At 46.7% G+C, this 17,260-nt stretch overlaps 1 protein-coding gene and 1 non-coding gene across 2 annotated transcripts; both read left to right on the forward strand.

Annotated features, from left to right (window-relative positions):
- Positions 1 to 14,957: 14,957 nt before the first annotated feature.
- Positions 14,958 to 15,030, forward strand: TRNAG-CCC (transfer RNA glycine (anticodon CCC)). The gene has a single exon. It is a non-coding gene; the product is annotated as a tRNA-Gly (tRNA).
- Positions 15,031 to 15,660: 630 nt separating this feature from the next.
- LOC525033 (olfactory receptor 52K1) lies at positions 15,661 to 16,665 on the forward strand. Its single transcript, XM_059875024.1, has one exon. The coding sequence runs from the start codon at positions 15,661 to 15,663 to the stop codon at positions 16,663 to 16,665; it is 1,005 nt and encodes a 334-aa protein (XP_059731007.1).
- Positions 16,666 to 17,260: the final 595 nt, after the last annotated feature.

Raw genomic sequence — 17,260 nt, forward strand, 5'->3', positions numbered from 1 at the left:
ATAGTAAGCTCGCACACTTCATGTAAGTTCTCCCTGTATGAGCATTTCAGCTTTGAAGTGAGACTAACTTGGGCTCCAGTCTCTGCAACTTACCTAGCTGTGCGAACATACGCATTATTTAACTTCTCTAAGACTTTGTTTCTTCATCTGTAAGTCGAGAATGTCATATCTATTTCATGATATTGTGAGGTTAAACAGAACGTCTATAAACTGCCCATCACAGTCTTGGTCCAGGGTAAACATTCGTTAAATGACTGATTACTTGGTGGAATGAAAAAAGCACAGGCTTTGGGACTTCCTTGGTGGCCCAGTGGCTGAGACTCAATACTCCAAATGCAGGGGGCCCTGATTCAGTCCCTGGACAGGGAACTAGATCCTGCATGCTGCAAGTAAAAAAGAAAGAAGAAAGAAAGAAAGGGTGGGTAAACACAGGATTTGGAGCCAGCAATGCAAAAAAGTTTTTACCCCCTTGATCCATGCCAGGCTCTGTCCCATTGGAGTTGCAGTGTTAGAGGCTCTCCCTGCCCTCCCCAAGCTGGATGAGACCAGGAAACAAGTGTACTGGGAGGGGAGGAGGTCAGAAGTCGGTCTGAGATGTCACTTGGCCTCTCCAAGCCCAGCTTTATCATTTGTTAAATGATACACCTTCTCTGAAGGGTTATCGTGAGAGCTAGGTGCCAGCCCAAGTTCAGGTCCCAGCTCTGCCGCTTACTGGCTTCATGACCTTTACCTGTTTCCTTCTCTATAAACTGTGAGGGCTAACCACATAGGGGTTTTGAGGATTAGAGAGAAAGTCTTAGCCAATATTTATACAGTCCGTGCTCTGTTAGTAAGTATGCTAAATAAGTTACAGACAATACCTCATTTGATCCTCACAACATCCTTGTGAGACTTTGCTTGTATACAGCTGCATACTGCACCTAGCCTGCGGGGTGCTCAATAAATATATGTTGAATAAATGAGTGGATGGAGATAGGCTTGGTGACATTATTATGCCCATTTTTCAGTAGAGCATACTGAGGCTCAAAGAGAGAGCAAGCAACTTGTCAGGACCACGCAGAGCCAGGTCTCCTGTCCCGGGGTCTTGACCCCAGTGTGTTCTGACTGTTCAGGCTCACTCTGGGGTGGGGCGGGTGTGTGCACCAAGAATATCCAAGGATGAGGCATCTCTAGCCTGACCAGGCACAGAATGTTCCTTCCCCAGATGCAGACCCTGCAGCACAGGCCTGAAGGCAGGCAGCCTCTGCCTGATGTGGCACTTGGATGCCACCTTGTGGCTGCACTGGGCAGTGCAGGAGGCCTCATGGTGCGGAGGTATGTCAGCCCTGCGGACAGAGAGCTGTCAATCCACAGATCCTGGGTGAGGCACCCGGCCCAGACATGGAAGGAGGGAAGGCCTGGCTGTTCAAAAAGCTTCTGTCGGAGACCAAAGGACCCTCAGCGCAAAATAACTTGTTTATGGGCAGGCCAGTTGGCTCAGATGGTAATGAATCTGCCGGCAATGTAGGAGACCCGCGTCCGATCCCTGGGTCGGGAAAATCGCCTGGAGAAGGAAATGGCTACCCACGCCAGTATTCTTGCCTGGAGAATCCCATGGACAGAGGAGCCTGGACTACTATAGGCCATAGGGTTGCAAAAGAGTCAGACGTGACCAAGCAGCCAACACTTCAACTTTTTCACAGAAATAAGGGCAGGGGGTGCCCATGTGTCCAACAGGGCCCTGTGGCCTCTGATCTTCTGGACCACCAACTCCAGGCGGCCCCTCACCTGCCCTCACACACACCACACACACAGGCGCCATATCAGGCCACTTGCCAGATTTCCCACTGCCATAGCCCGAGGTCTTAGGGTCTGCAGCCTGGTGTCTTAGGACTGGGGTGTTTGGCGCAAAGGACCCTCAGAGTGGAGAGTTCCTACTCTTTCCTTAGGTATATGAGGCCCATAGTGTGTAGGTCCTGGCCAGGTGGACCCAGCACACAGGCCTCCAGGCTGTCAGGCTAGTGGATTCTCAGTAAGGACCCCCTTCTCCTACAAATCAAACAGCAGAGCAAGTACTGAGATTCAGGCATGTTGTTGCTGCTGCTGAGTCAGTCCCTAAGTTGTGTGCAACTCTTTGCAACCCCATGAACTGTAGCCCACCAGGTTCCTCGGTCCATGGGATTTCCCAGGCAAGAATACTGGAGTGGGTTGCCATTTCCTTCTCCAGGGGTTCTTCCCAACCCAGGAATCAAACCCACGTCTCCTGCATTAGCAGGTGGATTCTTTACCACTGAGCCATCAGGGAAGGCCCAGAGATTTGGGCATGCGTTTATTCAATCCGAGACCAGCCCTTATGGACTGACAGCCTGTTGAGTACCCCCTTCCCATTTCCCTTTCCTGCAAGAGGTGTGGGCTACCAGCAGCCTGGACCCAGAAAAGGTTTCTCATGGGGCTGGGGACCAGAACAAGACTTGACTTCAAGCCTCAACTCTGCCACTTACTAATGCTGGGCCTTCATCAACAATAACCTCCCTGAGACTCAGATTCTTCATCTGTAAAACAGGTTTAATGATTACCTCCTGACGAAGAATTATTTTAAATGAGATATGACATGTAATACCCCAGATTTGGGGCCTGGCCAGGGCAGATATGAGTTGAATGAGCTCCTTTCCTTCAGCCCCACCAGCCAGAGAGAACCTAGAGGAGGCTGAAGCCCTCCAGCCACAACTGATAACAGAAGCCAAAGTCAGAGCCCATGCTTAGACAAATCATCTCACCCTTCAGAATCAGACAGCTGGTGCCCTGTCCCCCTCAAGCCCAGGCATTCTTCCTTTGGGCTCAAAGATGGACCCACAGGCAGGTCTGCTGACAAGAGTGTGCCTGGTACAGGTAACCACCCTGGCTAGGACTGCCCCTACCCCTTTCTCTGCCCCCCACCCTGTGCTTCAAGACTGCTATTCAAGCCCCTCTCTTTAGCCAAGACAGGGTGGACCCCAGAGTGCAGAGACCAGCCTGCTTCCTGCAGGGGAGAAGACTTGAAAGCTGCCCCACTGGGAAAGGAAGGCCTCTGTCCTGGGCCAAGGCCCACTGTGGAAGGTTTCCCCAGCCCCTTCCCAAGAGGAAGAGCTAAAGGTGGACAGGCCAGGGGTCTTCCTGAAGGGACAGAGAGCCATCTTCAAGACTGGACACAGCAAGACTGGGGGGCCATCAGGCCAAAAGAACAAGAGGAGGGAAACTGGTCTAGTCCTGGTCCTCATCCACCATATGTGAAGAGAAGAACCTACCCCAACATCCCAGTACAAAGGGACCCTCCAGCTCCCCAGCAACCAGAGAGGGCTCAGGAGCCAGGAGGAGCCAAGGGACCGGCTCCAGGCCCTGTTCTGTTACCAAGCAGCTGCATGACTGCTGGCTCCAAGCCTTAGCTCCTCTGGCTGTAAAGTGGTGCCCCCTGCCTCCCAGGTGTGATGGGGAAATCAAATCAATTGAGGAACATGAAAGAGGATAGGTCTTATGTTAGGTGTCACCTTACATCACAAAAGTAATAATAATAGATAATAGACAGGAGGAAACTTTTGGAGCCAATGATGTTTATGACATAGATTAAGATGATGGTGTCATGGGTATATATTATACAATCAACTCTTGAGCAACACAGGGCTTAGAGACACACACCGTCTACACAGTTGAAAATCCACGTAAAACTTAAGAGTCGGCCCTCTTTACCCATGAATTCAACCAACTGTGAAACACTGTTGTATTTACTATTGAAGAAAATCCACATATAAGCAGACCTGTGCAGTTCAAACCTGTGTGATCCATGGGTCAATTGTACTTATCTTCAGATTCATCTGGTTGAACACATTAAACATGTACAGCTTTTAGTATGTCAATCATACCTCAATAAAGTGTTTTTTAAAAAGCTTTCCCAATTCTGAGAAATAAGAACAAAGCAGGAGGCATAATCCTCCCAGATTTCAGGAAATATTACAAAGCTACACTCATCAAAGCAGCACAGTAGTATTGGCATATCAGATGTATAGATCAATGAAGAGAATAGAGAGCATGGAAATAAAGCCACATACCTATGGTCAATTAATCTACAAAGGACATGAGAGTGTATCAATAAAATGGAGAAAAGACAATCTCTTCAGCAAGTGTTGTTGGGAAGGCTGGACAGCCACATTTAAATCAATGAAGTTAGAACACATCCTCTCACCACATGCAAAAATAAATTCAAAATGGCTTAAAGCTTTAAAGATAAGACACAATACCATAAAACTCTAGAAGAGAACATAGGCAAAACATTCTATGACATAGATTATACCAATGTTTTCTTTGGTCAGTCTCCCAGGCAAGAGAAATAAAAACAAAAATAAACAAATGGGACCTAATCAAACTTACAAACTTCTGTACAGAAAGAGAAACCATAAACCAGACAAAAAGACGATCTTGAACTGGGAGAAAATATTTATGAATGATGCCACCAACAAGGGCTTAATTCCAAAATATACAAACAGCTCATACAACTTGATAACAAAAATACAGCCCAATCGAAAAATGAGCAGAAAACCTAAATAAACATCTCTCCAAAGGCACACAGACATTTTTCCAACAGGTACACAAAAAGATGCTCGATATCGCTAATTATTAAAGAAATGCAAATCAAAACTACAATGAAGTACCAGCTCATACGGGTCAGAATGGCCATCACTTAAAAGTCCACAAACAACAAATGCTGGAGAGGGTGTGGAGAAAGGAGAACCCTCCTACATTGTCATTGAGAATGTAAACTGGTGCAGCCATTACAGAAAAAGCTATGGAGGTTCTTCAAAAAACTAAAAATAGAGAGAGCTACCATGATCCAGCAATCCCACTCCTGGGCATATCTCTGGAGAAAAACATTGCTCAAAAGGATACATGTAGCCAATGTTCAGGGCAGCACTGTTTACAGTAGCCAAGACATGGAAGCAGCCTAAATGCCCATTGACAGAGGAATGGATAAAGATGTGGTATGTATATACAATGGAATATTTAGCCATTAATTTAAAAGAATTAAATAATGCAATTTGCAGCAACATGGATCAACCTGGAGATTATCACATTATCATACTAAGTGAAGTAAGTCAGACACATGTTTGATCCCTGATCCAGGAAGATCCTGAATGCCGCAGAGCAGCTAAGCCCCAAGCCACAACTTAGCCCACATGCCTCAACAGCAGAGCCCGGCTGCCCTAGAGCCCATGCCCTGCAACAAGAGAAACCACCACAGTGAGAAGCCTGTGCACCACACTAGAGCGTAGCCCTCCCTTACCACAACTAGAGAAAAGTCTGCACAGCCATGAAGACCCAGTACAGCCAAAAATAAACAAACAAATAAAAAAATGTTTTAATAAAATGGATAGCCAATAAGGACGTGCTTATAGCACAGGGGAAAGCTGCTCAATATTCTGTAATAACTGAAATGGGAAAAGAATTCAAAAAAGTTGTTATTGTTCAGCTGCTAAGTCATGTCCAACTCTGCAGCCCCATGGACTGCAGCATGCCAGGTGTCCCTGTCCTTCACTATCTCCTGGAGTTTGCTCAAACTCATGTCCTTTGAGTCAGTGAACAAGAGGAGACACATGTATATGTATAACTGAATCACTTTGGTGCACACCTGAAATAATACAACATTGTTAATCAACTATGCTCCAGTATAAAACAGATTTCAATAAAATAAAATAAAATTTTTCAATTAGAAAATAAATGAATATATAGATGTGTGTATGCATATCTCTGAATCACTTTATTGTAATCAGAAATTAGCACAACACTGTAAATCAACTATACTTCAATAAAATAATTTTTTTTTAAAGCTTTCTAGACGATAATCACTTGAAGCTTATTAGGAACATCAGAAGTTCGATCTAGGAGGGAAAAGGCCATGAGAGGTCACCCAGTCTAGCGCCCACCTTCCATGGACTGGGAACCAAGCTCAAGGGCACTGCTGGCACCTGTGTCGAATCTCAAGCTTCTGGACTTGCTTCTCCACGCTACCTCCTTCTCCCGTCGGTGCCCGCATGCCAAGGCCCCGGGCGCCCATGTGCTGGTGTCACGGTTGGGGTAGGGGAGAAAGACACAGGTTAGAAATTTCGAGAAGCCCTGCCCAGAGTGGGTGATGCAGCCTAGACAGACGCCTCCCCAAGTATGCTATGTGCAGGATGCTCCCACCATTCAAAAGGAGCCCACTGGAGCCACCAGCAGGCTTTCACAGGCCAGAGTGATGGGGCTCCAAGTCTCATGGGAGAGGTATGGGGAGCCCTAACCCCCTCCACTAAAAGAGAAATCTGGAGAGGAGAGTTTAGGGCTGGGGTGCCATGGGGGCCCCCAAGAAGGTGGGAGGGAGGAGAGACAGTGCACACGTGCTACAGAGTCCTGGGTGGGAGGTGGGAGGCTACTGGGGGTCCCAGGTCAGACTGGCCTTCACAATGGGACTCAGTGTAAGTCCCAGGCTTGTGACTCCTCACACTGCAGAAACTCAAAGCAACTAGGGCAAGAGCAGTCAGGGAGGGCTTCCTGCAGCAGGTGGCACCTGAGGGCCTAGAGCAAGCCCAGACTAGATGGCAGCCCTAATGACGCTTAGGAAAGGAAGGGCAGGCCCAGCAGAGGGGTGGGCGACAAGGTGCAAGCAGATTGTCCTTGCTGGAGGGCACTGGCCCCTCCAGGAGGAGTGAGGGTGAGTGCTTCGAAAGCCAACGAGGAAGCCTGGACTTTACCAGGCTGGCAGTCCCGAGTCTCCGCAGAGAACCTTGGCCAGGGTGACAAGGCCAGGTCTGCTTTCTCGACTGATCCTTCTGGCAGCAGTGCTGGCGTGGGACTGGAGGGGATGGAGGAGCTAGGTCAAGCATGAAGCTTAGAGGAGACCTGTGAATAGGCTTCAGGAGTCAGAGCAGCGAGGAGACTGCGGGTGGAATTGGCCAGACTTGGGACGGAACAGATGAAGGGGAGTGAGGGAGCGGGACAAGCAGGGCAATGTCCTGTAACTGACCCGGGCTGTGAGGTGGACTTCCTGAGAAAGCAGATGGGGAGGAGGAACCGGCAGGGCACAGGAGCAGGGGGAGCAGTGGGGTCAGGGGAGGTCACGTTGTGCTGCCCCTGGTGTGGCATCCTGGTGACGATGCACAGGGCCCCAGAGGTGCCCCCGTTCCTTGGACACCCCCCCCCACCCCTTGCTCTGCAGACGCAACATCGCACCCTGTCACTCAATGTCCCCACAGGAGGGTGTCCCAGCCTGAGGGGGACCCCAAGCCTGCCCCAGAAAGTTCAGACCTAAGAGAGGGTACCTCCTCAGCCTGAACTGCTCACCCTCCTCCCCCACCCCACCCCAGCTTGTCTCTTTTCTAAGCCAAGGCTGGAAGATCATCTCGTCCAGGAAGCCTTTGTGGCTTAGCCCTGCTCCACACACAGGGCTGAGTTCTCACCTTTCTGAGTAGCTGCTCCAGACCAGAAAGGCTCCCTGAGGGCACCCTGACTCCCCGATCCTGGGTGTCACACACACCCCTCCCTTGCTGCACCCCTCTGCACCCAGAGCCTGCCCAGGCCAAGGCCACCCTCAATGTTCCTCTCTCGTTCTTTTGAACCCCACATACGGAGGCTGTCATAGGTTGAATGGTGGCCCCCTAAAAGGCCTAAGCCCTAACCCTTGGAACCTATGAATGTGACATTACTTGGGAAAAGGGTCTTTGCAGATGTGATTGGATTAGGGATCTTCATATGAGATCATCCCAGATTATCCAGGTGGGTCCTGATCGAACGTCCTTATGAAAACAGACAAGACCCTGTGAAGACGAAGGCAGAGCTGGGAAAACAAGCCAAGGAAACACCAGAAGCACGGCCCTGCCCACTCCTAAGCTTAAGACCTCTGCCCTCCAGAACCAGAGGGGACAGGCTTCCGCTGTTTTAAGGCAGTTTCCAGTTAGCAGCAGTTTGTATGGCAGCCCTCGGACACTAACACGAAGGCTCAAAAACAGCGAGCAAACAGCTCAGACAAGGCCGCGCTGGCCACAGTGTGTGCTGGCCCAGCTCTGCGCCCTGCAGGAGCTGCCAGTCCTGAGGGAGACAGACTTGCCTGGGCTCCTGCCTCAGGCCTGGGCCCTGCCCCTCAGGAGACTCATGGACAAATGGGGGAGCCCGGTCAGGGGACAAGAGATCCCAAGTTGGAGAGGCACAGGAGGTCCACTCAGTAGTGTGAGGAACCCCTCCTCTTGGCAAACCTCCCCCTTGGGCCTGGGGATGAGCAGGATTTAGAGGGCCCCCACTGCTCTGAGAGCCCCCCAGCCCTGACTGCCCCCCACCCTCTGGCCACCTCTGAGTGCCCTGCTGCCAGCTCCACCCTACAGTGGTGAAACAAGCCCAGGTCGGGGGAGATGCTCCTGGGCTCCAGACCACACCTCCTTGATCGGTTCCGGCCCTCGCCACCATGTCTGAGGCTTTGGGATCAACCATGCCCACCGTCATCACCATTGCCTCTTCCTCTCTGCCTCTGTGGCTACTTCCAGACCTTCCAGATCTGGTTCAAATGTCCCCTCCTCCATGAAGCCTTCCCTGACTGGGCCAGAGCAGTGACCAGAGATGAGGCGAGGTGGAAAGAGCCATATCTGGGTCAGATGACCCAGCCCAGGATTGCCACAGGTCTGCTGAGTGAACTTGGATAGGTGCCCTCAAGTCTCTAACTCTACATGGTCCCCTTCTAAATGCCGTGTAATCTCCTTACTTTAGCAGGCCCTCTTACAACCTCTTCCCCTGCTACCAGTTCCTACCTTTATCCCAGAAACATCATCTAAGTACCACCTATCCTTACACGTGTACACCCGTGGCGGATTCTTGTTGATGTATGGCAAAACGAATACAATACTGTAAAGTAATTAGCCTCCAATTAAAATAAATAAATTTAAATTTTAAAAAAAATAAAATAAAAACATCCAACAGTTAAAAAAAATTAAATTATTTGCCAGCAAAAAAATCAAAGCCTACTATGAGCACATAATAGGTATCAATACAAGTTGCACTTTGGACTCTTGACTCCCGATCGCTGACGTGTAGAGCCTGCTTGCCAGACTGACCAGCATCCTGTATCCACTCCCTGACCTGCTTTGGCAGAGCCACCCTGGGGCAGGCTGCAGCCTGAGTTTGGGGTGTGAGGACAGAATTCCCCCTGTTTGTGGTGAGTTACACCTCTTAGCTCCAAAGCAGGGGCCATGGGTAGCCCAGATCAATAGGAAGGGCCTGGCCTGGATGTCAGGAGACCAGGCTCCAAGCTGGCCGGCCCCATGGAGGCCCTCGGACACCAGGGAGTAGTCAGAGGGTACTGCCCATTGGCTGAGCTGGAGCCTAGGCTCCAGGGGAGACGAGTAGGGGTACATAGAGTTGCACTGTGGGAGCCCCACTGCTTCTCTCCGCTTCTGCCTGACTGTGCTGGGTGAGTATCACCTCTGGGGGCAGCCCAGGGAGGCTGTGGGGTCTTCACTGGAGGCTCTGACCAGGGAGAGGGTGGCAGGAGTGGAGACAAGCAGGGCTGGCACAAGGAAGGAGGACAGCTGGGCCTCACATCCCTGGCTGTCATCGCCTGTCTCTGGACAATCACACGACTAGCCCCCGTCCACACCAACGTCCCCCCTCCGCAGCTCCAGGTCTTCTCAGAAAGAAATCCTTTTCTTTTTCTTATCCCCCTAGAAAATCAGTTGCTTTCTTTTTAATTTATTAATCTATTTTGGGCTGCGTGGGGTCTTAGTTACAGCATGCGGGATCTTCATTGTGGCATGCAGGTTTCCCTCTAGATATGGCATGTGGGCTCCAGAGCTCATGGGCTCTGTAGTCGGGCCTGGGGGATCAGCAGTTGCAGTGCGCGTGGGCTTATTTGCCCCGCAGCATATCCCCCCCAGAGATCAAACCTGGCGTCTTCTGCATTGGAAGGCAGATTCTTAACCACTGGGCCGTCAGGGAAGTCCCCAAAGGGAACCTTTTTCTAAACCTAATCTGGAGACTTCCTTTTTGAAACTGAGTCTCAATAGTGGAAAATCAGCCAGAGTTTAATTCATCCTCTCATTTCCACTCTGCCATCTTCTTTTTTCTTATCATTTTCTTCCACAGGACTCTCACCAAGCCCAGGTGTCTCCCTTGAGGTGTGGTGACTGTGAGAGGCACCTGGGCTTTGGCATTCTAATCCCACCCCCACCAATTCTGGGCTTGATGTCATTAGGCTATTTGCACCCCACTGCCCGCCCCCACCAAATTCCAACTCTCAGGTTAGATGGCCTCTCTTCTGGGGAGCTTTCCCTGCCCCAGAGGCTGAGTTAGACATCTCCCTGGGCTCCACAGCTCTCTGCTTCTCCCCCTGTTGGACTCCAAGCTTCTTGGGCACTGAAACCACATCTGATACACCCATGAAGCCCCCGTGCCTAACAGAGTGCCCGGCACATGGTGAACATCCCAAAATATGTTGAATAAAAAAAAAAAGGATGGCTTCATACATCTGTCAGTTGTATAAACTGCCTACTAGACACTGTGGCTACTAAATGAGATGGAAACTGTATGTGAGCACAAAAGAGGAAACAGACCATGGTAGGGCCTGAAAAATGTGTTAGTTTTTCTTCTGCTCCTTCCTATCAAAGCAACCTCAAGAAGAAAACTGTCCCTCAGAGTTAGGACACAGCTGGGACCAAGGGGCTGACACTACACAAAGAGAGCTTTCAAGCCTGACAACTGGGTGAAACACCCACTCACGGACCCACGGCCTGAGATACAGTAGGAAGCATCTGGATGAGCAGCTGTGCAGGCTGAGGGCACTCGCATCAGGGAAGGAGGTGAACGATACACAAGATGAGCCCTACAGGCTTCCACGGTGTGTGGCTGTGAATTCATGATTCTCAATGTTCGTTTAGGTCACAGAGGCCTGGAAAGGGGATGGGAGGAGGGGCCATCTGCCCAGGACTGGATAGTTAGAGCTTGCTGCCCCCAGGCACTGGGAGGTTAGCAGTTCCCATCTTCCTTTTAAGTCCCTTGGATGCAAATAGAAAATCTTCCCTCTCTGATGGCCTTCATTTCTGAGGCTCTAATCTCACCTTCTGCGTTTTGATGTTAATGAGGCAGTTGCCCAGCAGTGAGTGCAATCAGCAGTGAGAATAGGAGCCTCTGTTATGAGGTTCAGTCTGTGTGGAACCGTATCTCCAGAAGAGGGTATGTTCAGGCATCCCAAGTGTGTGTCACTGAGTATTTCAGTGAGTCTCTGTATTTGTTTTCACACACGCCCTAGAGGATGACAGTTCTTACTCCACAGTGTGATTTGAGATGAGCTACAAGAGCTTTGGAGATGGTGAAGGCCAGGGGAGCCTGGCATGCTGCAGTCCATGGGTTTGCAAAGAGTCGGACATGACTGAGTGACTGAATGACAGCATGAGCTACATGAGTGTGACTCAAAATATCACCGGTTTACATGTTCATTCTTTGGGTTAGGGTATTTAATCACCCTACTGAAATGCAAATCACCCTGTAGGAGTCTATGCTAATGAATTATAAATTCTTTGTGAGATGGGCAAGTCACCAGAAGAATGTAATTTTCCAAGTTTACTTATGCTATGCTATGCTAAGTCACTTTAGTCGTGTCCTACTCTGTGCGACCCCATAGACGGCAGCCCACCAGGCTCCCCTGTCCCTGGGATTCTCCAGGCAAGAACACTGGAGTGGGCTGCCATTTCCTTCTCCAATGCGTGAAAGTGAAAAGTGAAAGTGAAGTCATTCAGTCGTGTCCGACTCTTAGCGACCCCATGGATTGCAGCATAACAGGCTCCTCCGTCCATGGGATTTTCCAAGCAAGAATACTGGAGTGGGGTGCCATTGCCTTCTCCGAACTTTACTTAAGAAGAGATTAAAAACCTGAGTAGATTGATTGCCATGAAAGAAATCAGAACGTGTTACTAAATAACTATCATCCAAAAAAGTCTGTGCCCAAATTGCTTTATTCGTGAGATTCCCCCCCCCAAACTTAAGGAATGAATAATTGCTGTGTTATAAAAGCTATTCTAGAAATGCTATGCTATGCTATGCTAAGTCACTTCAGTCGTGTCCGACTCTGTGTGACCCCATAGACGGCAGCCCACCAGGCTCCCCCGTCCCTGGGATTCTCCAGGCAAGAACACTGGAGTGGGTTGCCACTTCCTTCTCCAATGCATGAAAGTGAAATATTCTAGAAATAGAATTTTAAAAAGAAACTGAATCAATTCATCATGAAGCTGGCATAACTATGATAACAAAACTTCATATAGAGATAAAGATAGTTCAAAAAAAAAAAAACCCTATAGATCTATTCTAAATAAAATGCTAGCAAATTAATTTCAGTAGTATTTAAAAATATAATCACTATGTATTTTATCTACTTGTCAATGGGTCAAATTTTAAAAGCATTGGCCCATTATTATCGATGCCAAAAAAGCATTTGAAAACATTAAATACAGACTCAAATTTTTTCATTATTAAAACTAGCAGCAAGAAGATACTTCATTAATATGAAAATAATACCTATCTCAAACCAATAAGCAACATCATATTTAACATAGAAACAGAATCTTTAATAAAATTGAGGGAAAATAAATACACCTTTTCTTATGATTACTTTTTAATGTTATTCTAGAAGTTCTGGTTTCTGAAATGAGATGTAAAACCAGAAATGAAAGTCCAATTATTATTTTTTTAAAAGAAAAAAATAATTCTCCCTTGTGTGTGTGTCCAGTTCAGTCGTGCCTGACTCTTTGTGACCCCATGGACTCTTGCCCACGAGGCTCCTCTGTCCCAGGCAATAATACTGGAGTGGGCTGTCATTTCTTCTCCAGAGGATCTTCCTGACCCAGAGATGGAATCCGCGTCTCTTGTGTCTCCTGAATTGCAGGCCAATTCCTTACCACTAGCACCACCTGGGAAGCCCAGTTCTCCCTTAAATACCCAATAAAATCAACTGAAATGTTTTTAACTAATAAGAGAAGTTTTTAAGTAGCAGTATATAAGATAAATGGACAAAATTGTAAACTTCTATATAAGCTTGTTGCCAATTCAAAAAATATAATAGAAAATTATTATTTTCTCAATGATAACAAATTGCAAAATACCTAGGATTTTAACAATAAACTATGGGAGACCCATTCATTATTCAACCAACACTTACTGTCTCCTATATGTCAGGTTTGGTATTAGGTTCCTGGAATATAAATGTGAGTGAAGTGAACAGAATTCCTGCCGTCACAGACTTACACAAATAACAGAAAACTGCTGAGAGACATAAATCAAGACTTGAAGACTTAGAACACCATACTTGATACTAGATGGAAAGACTGAATATTGTCAAGATTAGTCCTCTGCAGATTAATTCATAGATTTAATGAAATTCCAATTTTTAAAATGCACAATGAGATTATTTTAGAAATTGGCAAAATGATTATAAAGGTTGGGAGAATGAAACGAAAATAACAAAAAAAGTTTAACAAAAGTACTTGTAAAGATAAGTTTTATTAGAAATTAAAATAAATGATGAATTTATGGTAATCAATAAAATACAGTACTCTTACAACTTAGTAATAAAAGATAACTAAGTTAAAAATGGACAAAGAATTTGAATAGACACTTCTTAAAAAAATACAAATGGCCAATATGCACATGAAAAGATTCTTAACACCGTCAACCCTCAGAAAAACACAAACCAGGGATTTTCCTTCGTCCAGTGATTAAGACTCTGTGCTTTAAAAGCAAGAGGGGCTGGTCAGGCAACTAAGGTCTCACATGCTGCACCACAAAGCCAAAACAAAAAGGAAAAGAAAAACACAAGTCAAAACCACTAGGATAGCCAGAATAATAAAGAGAGGTAATAAGTATTAGCGAGGATATGGAGAAAATGGAATGCTCATCCATTGTTGGTGTGAATTTAAAATGGTGCAGCTACCTTGGAAAACAATCTGGTAGTTCCGCAATTGCGGTGGTTCCACAATTCCACTCCTAGGTATTTCCAAGAGAAATGAAAACATATGTTTACACCAAAGCTTGTACATGAGTGTTCAGAGAATTCATAATACCCTAAATGTGGAGATAGCCCAAATGTCTATCAGCTGATGAGTGGATCAATAAAATGTGATATAGCCATACTATGGAATATTATTCAGCCATTTAAAAAGAATGGCATACTGATACATGCTATAGCATGGATGAACCTTAAAAACATTATACTAAGTGAGAAAAAACAGCCATAAAAGAGCACATGTTGTATGATTCCATTAATATCAATTGTTCAAAGTAGGCACATTCACTGACTCAGAAAGTAGATTAGTGATTGGGTTACATAGGGCTGAGGGGGTTGGGGAAAAATAGGGGTACCAGGTTTCTATTTGGGCTGATGACAATGTTGATTGTGGTAATAGTTGCACAACTCTGTGAATTTACTAAAAACCATTGACGTGTACATGTCAATGTGCATATGTGAATTATATCTCGATAGAGCTTTATTTTTTAAATAGCATGGTACAATTTTTAAATTAATAAATAAATTTTAAAAATAAAAAATAGCATGGCATTGGCACAAGAACAAACAGACTATCACTACCTATAAAACAACCACTTCACATGTCAGAACTTAATCCAGGATAAAGATTGTGACAAAAAGCAGTGTAGGAAATGACACAAGAACAATTATTTAGCTCCCTGGGAGAAAAATATCAAGTTAGATCATGACTTAATGTCACATAGCAAAGTGAATTTCATGTGTATCAAAACTTAATTAAAAAAATTAAGCCGTGCTTTAAAGAAGAACAAAATACAGTATACTATCTTTTGATCTTTGAATGAGAATCATTCTAATAAACCAAGAAAAGAACTCACGAAGAGGTGTCTAGAGATTTAATTTTATAAATTTAAAACTCTTAGTCTTAATATCATAAATAAGATAAAAATACTAACAAGGGACTTCCCTGGTGGTCCAGTGGCTAAGACTCTACACTCCCAATGCAGATGGCCCAGGTTCAACCCCTGGTCAGGGAACTCAATCCCACAGGCCACAACTAAAGACACCATGTGCAGCAACTGAGACCCAGCACAATCTAAATAAATAAACAAACAAATATTTTTAAAACAATACTAACAAGATTTGGAAAATCTGTTTCAATGGATAAAAGGGGAAACAATGGTTTTAAACTGTTAAGAGAAACAATCCCTAGTAGTGCATGGGCAAAAGATAGGAGTAGAAAATTCACATGTGGGAACGGAATCCCACATGCCACAACTAAAAGGCAGCATGCAAGTTAACATGAGATAGTATTTTCACCATCAAAGGATTAATTTTTTTACTCAAGGCAGTTTAGTACTAGCACCATTGACAAGACTGACAACGTTCTTGGAAATCTACTTGCACCTTCATAAATGTTCATATTATATGATACCAATAATTCTACATCTAAAATCTACCTTGAAGAATTTATTTGAAATGCAAAGATTTATCCACAGATGCATATCTCATTAAATAATGAGCTTTAGTCTGTCATTTTTTCTCTAGGGATATTGGAGATTCATGAAGATCAAAACCTAGGAAAGCTGGGGCAAGCCCTAGTGGGTGCAGAAACCAGGCCTCCTGCCCCTCTTTTCTCCCCAGAGCCATCCCACTCCCCAGGGAAGATGTCATCATGGACCAACGGCAGCTCCAACCTGTCCTATACCAGCTTCGTCCTGCTGGGTTTCCCGGGGCTGAAGGAGTCCCGAGCTCTCCTGGTGCTGCCCTTCCTCAGCATCTACCTGGTGATCGTCTCTGCCAATGCCCTGGTCATCCACACGGTGGTGGCCCAGAGGAGCCTGCACCAGCCCATGTACCTGCTCATAGCTCTGCTCCTGGCTGTCAACATCTGTGCCGCCACCACTGTAGTGCCTGCCATGCTGCTCAGCTTCTCCTCCCGATTCAGCCGCATCTCCCTAGCTCGCTGCCTGGTCCAAATGTTCTGCATCTACTTCCTCATTGTCTTTGACTGCAACATCCTCCTGGTTATGGCCCTGGACCGCTATGTCGCCATCTGCTACCCTCTCCGCTACCCAGAGATAGTGACAGGTCAGTTGCTGGCTGGCCTGGTGGGGGCGGCAGCTGCCAGGAGCACTTGCATTGTGGCTCCAGTGGTGGCGCTGGCCTCCAGGGTTCGTTTCTGCCGCTCAGATGTGATCCACCACTTTGCCTGTGAGCACATGGCCCTGATGAAGCTTTCCTGTGGGGATATCTCCCTAAACAAGACTGTGGGGCTCACTGTCTGCATCTTCAACAGAGTCCTGGACATGCTGCTGCTAGGAGCCTCCTACTCCCGCATCATCCATGCAGCCTTTCGAATTTCATCAGGCAGAGCACGTTCAAAAGCCCTGAACACCTGCGGCTCCCACCTGCTGGTCATCTTCACCGTCTACGCGTCCACCATGTCCTCATCCATCGTCTACCGCGTGGCCCGCACTGCGTCCCAGGATGTGCACAACCTGCTCAGTGCCTTCTACCTGCTGCTTCCATGTCTGCTCAATCCCATCATCTATGGGGCCAGGACCAAGGAAATCAGGCAGCATCTGGCAACTGCCTTCCAACGGGCACAACACCAGGTCTCCAGTGAGAAGCTCCAGCCCCTGCCCTCACATAGGGAGCTTCCTGCCTGACTCGCCATGACTTGTAGGCCCTAATCACTCTCACTATCACGTAGGTAAATGTGCAAGTGACCCATCCCTGCTGTATGTAGGTTTTGGCTGTCTACAGTCATCTTTGAGAATCTTCTAGACATATTCTGAAAACTGGCTATTCATCCAGAGTTCCACAGTAACCAACTTCAAAATAAGCTTCTGTCACTGGTTTCTCAATTTTCTCCCCTTCTTTCTGCATGTAGTTTTCATTCATTCATTCATTCATTCACCAGACATCTAGTACACATACATCATGTTAGCCACACACTTGAAAGAAAAAAATTGTTTTCTCCCCTGAAAGAGGTCCCAATCTAGCATGCTGTAAAGGCATGTAATGGTCAATAATAGCTTTATGAACAAAATTCTGTGGAAATATATAGGAAGGGCAATCACTGACATGGAACACTTCACAGAGAAGATGAATCTGGCTTGTGTTTGAAGGATAAGGTAAGGTGTTCACTGGAGAGGAAGGAGATGGAAAGAAAAAAGGCACTCTAGACCAGAGGAACAGCATAGTGAGCCACAGAGGCTCACCATGAGCATAGAAATCAGAGCATAGAGATCAGAAACTCCA

Source organism: Bos taurus, chromosome 15 (genome assembly GCF_002263795.3).
Source record: "Bos taurus isolate L1 Dominette 01449 registration number 42190680 breed Hereford chromosome 15, ARS-UCD2.0, whole genome shotgun sequence".
In the NCBI taxonomy this organism is placed as follows: domain Eukaryota; kingdom Metazoa; phylum Chordata; class Mammalia; order Artiodactyla; family Bovidae; genus Bos; species Bos taurus.

Excerpts from the sequence above, each read along its gene's own strand:
- LOC525033 (XM_059875024.1), top strand. The coding sequence starts at position 15,661 with ATGTCATCATGGACCAACGGCAGCTCCAACCTGTCCTATACCAGCTTC.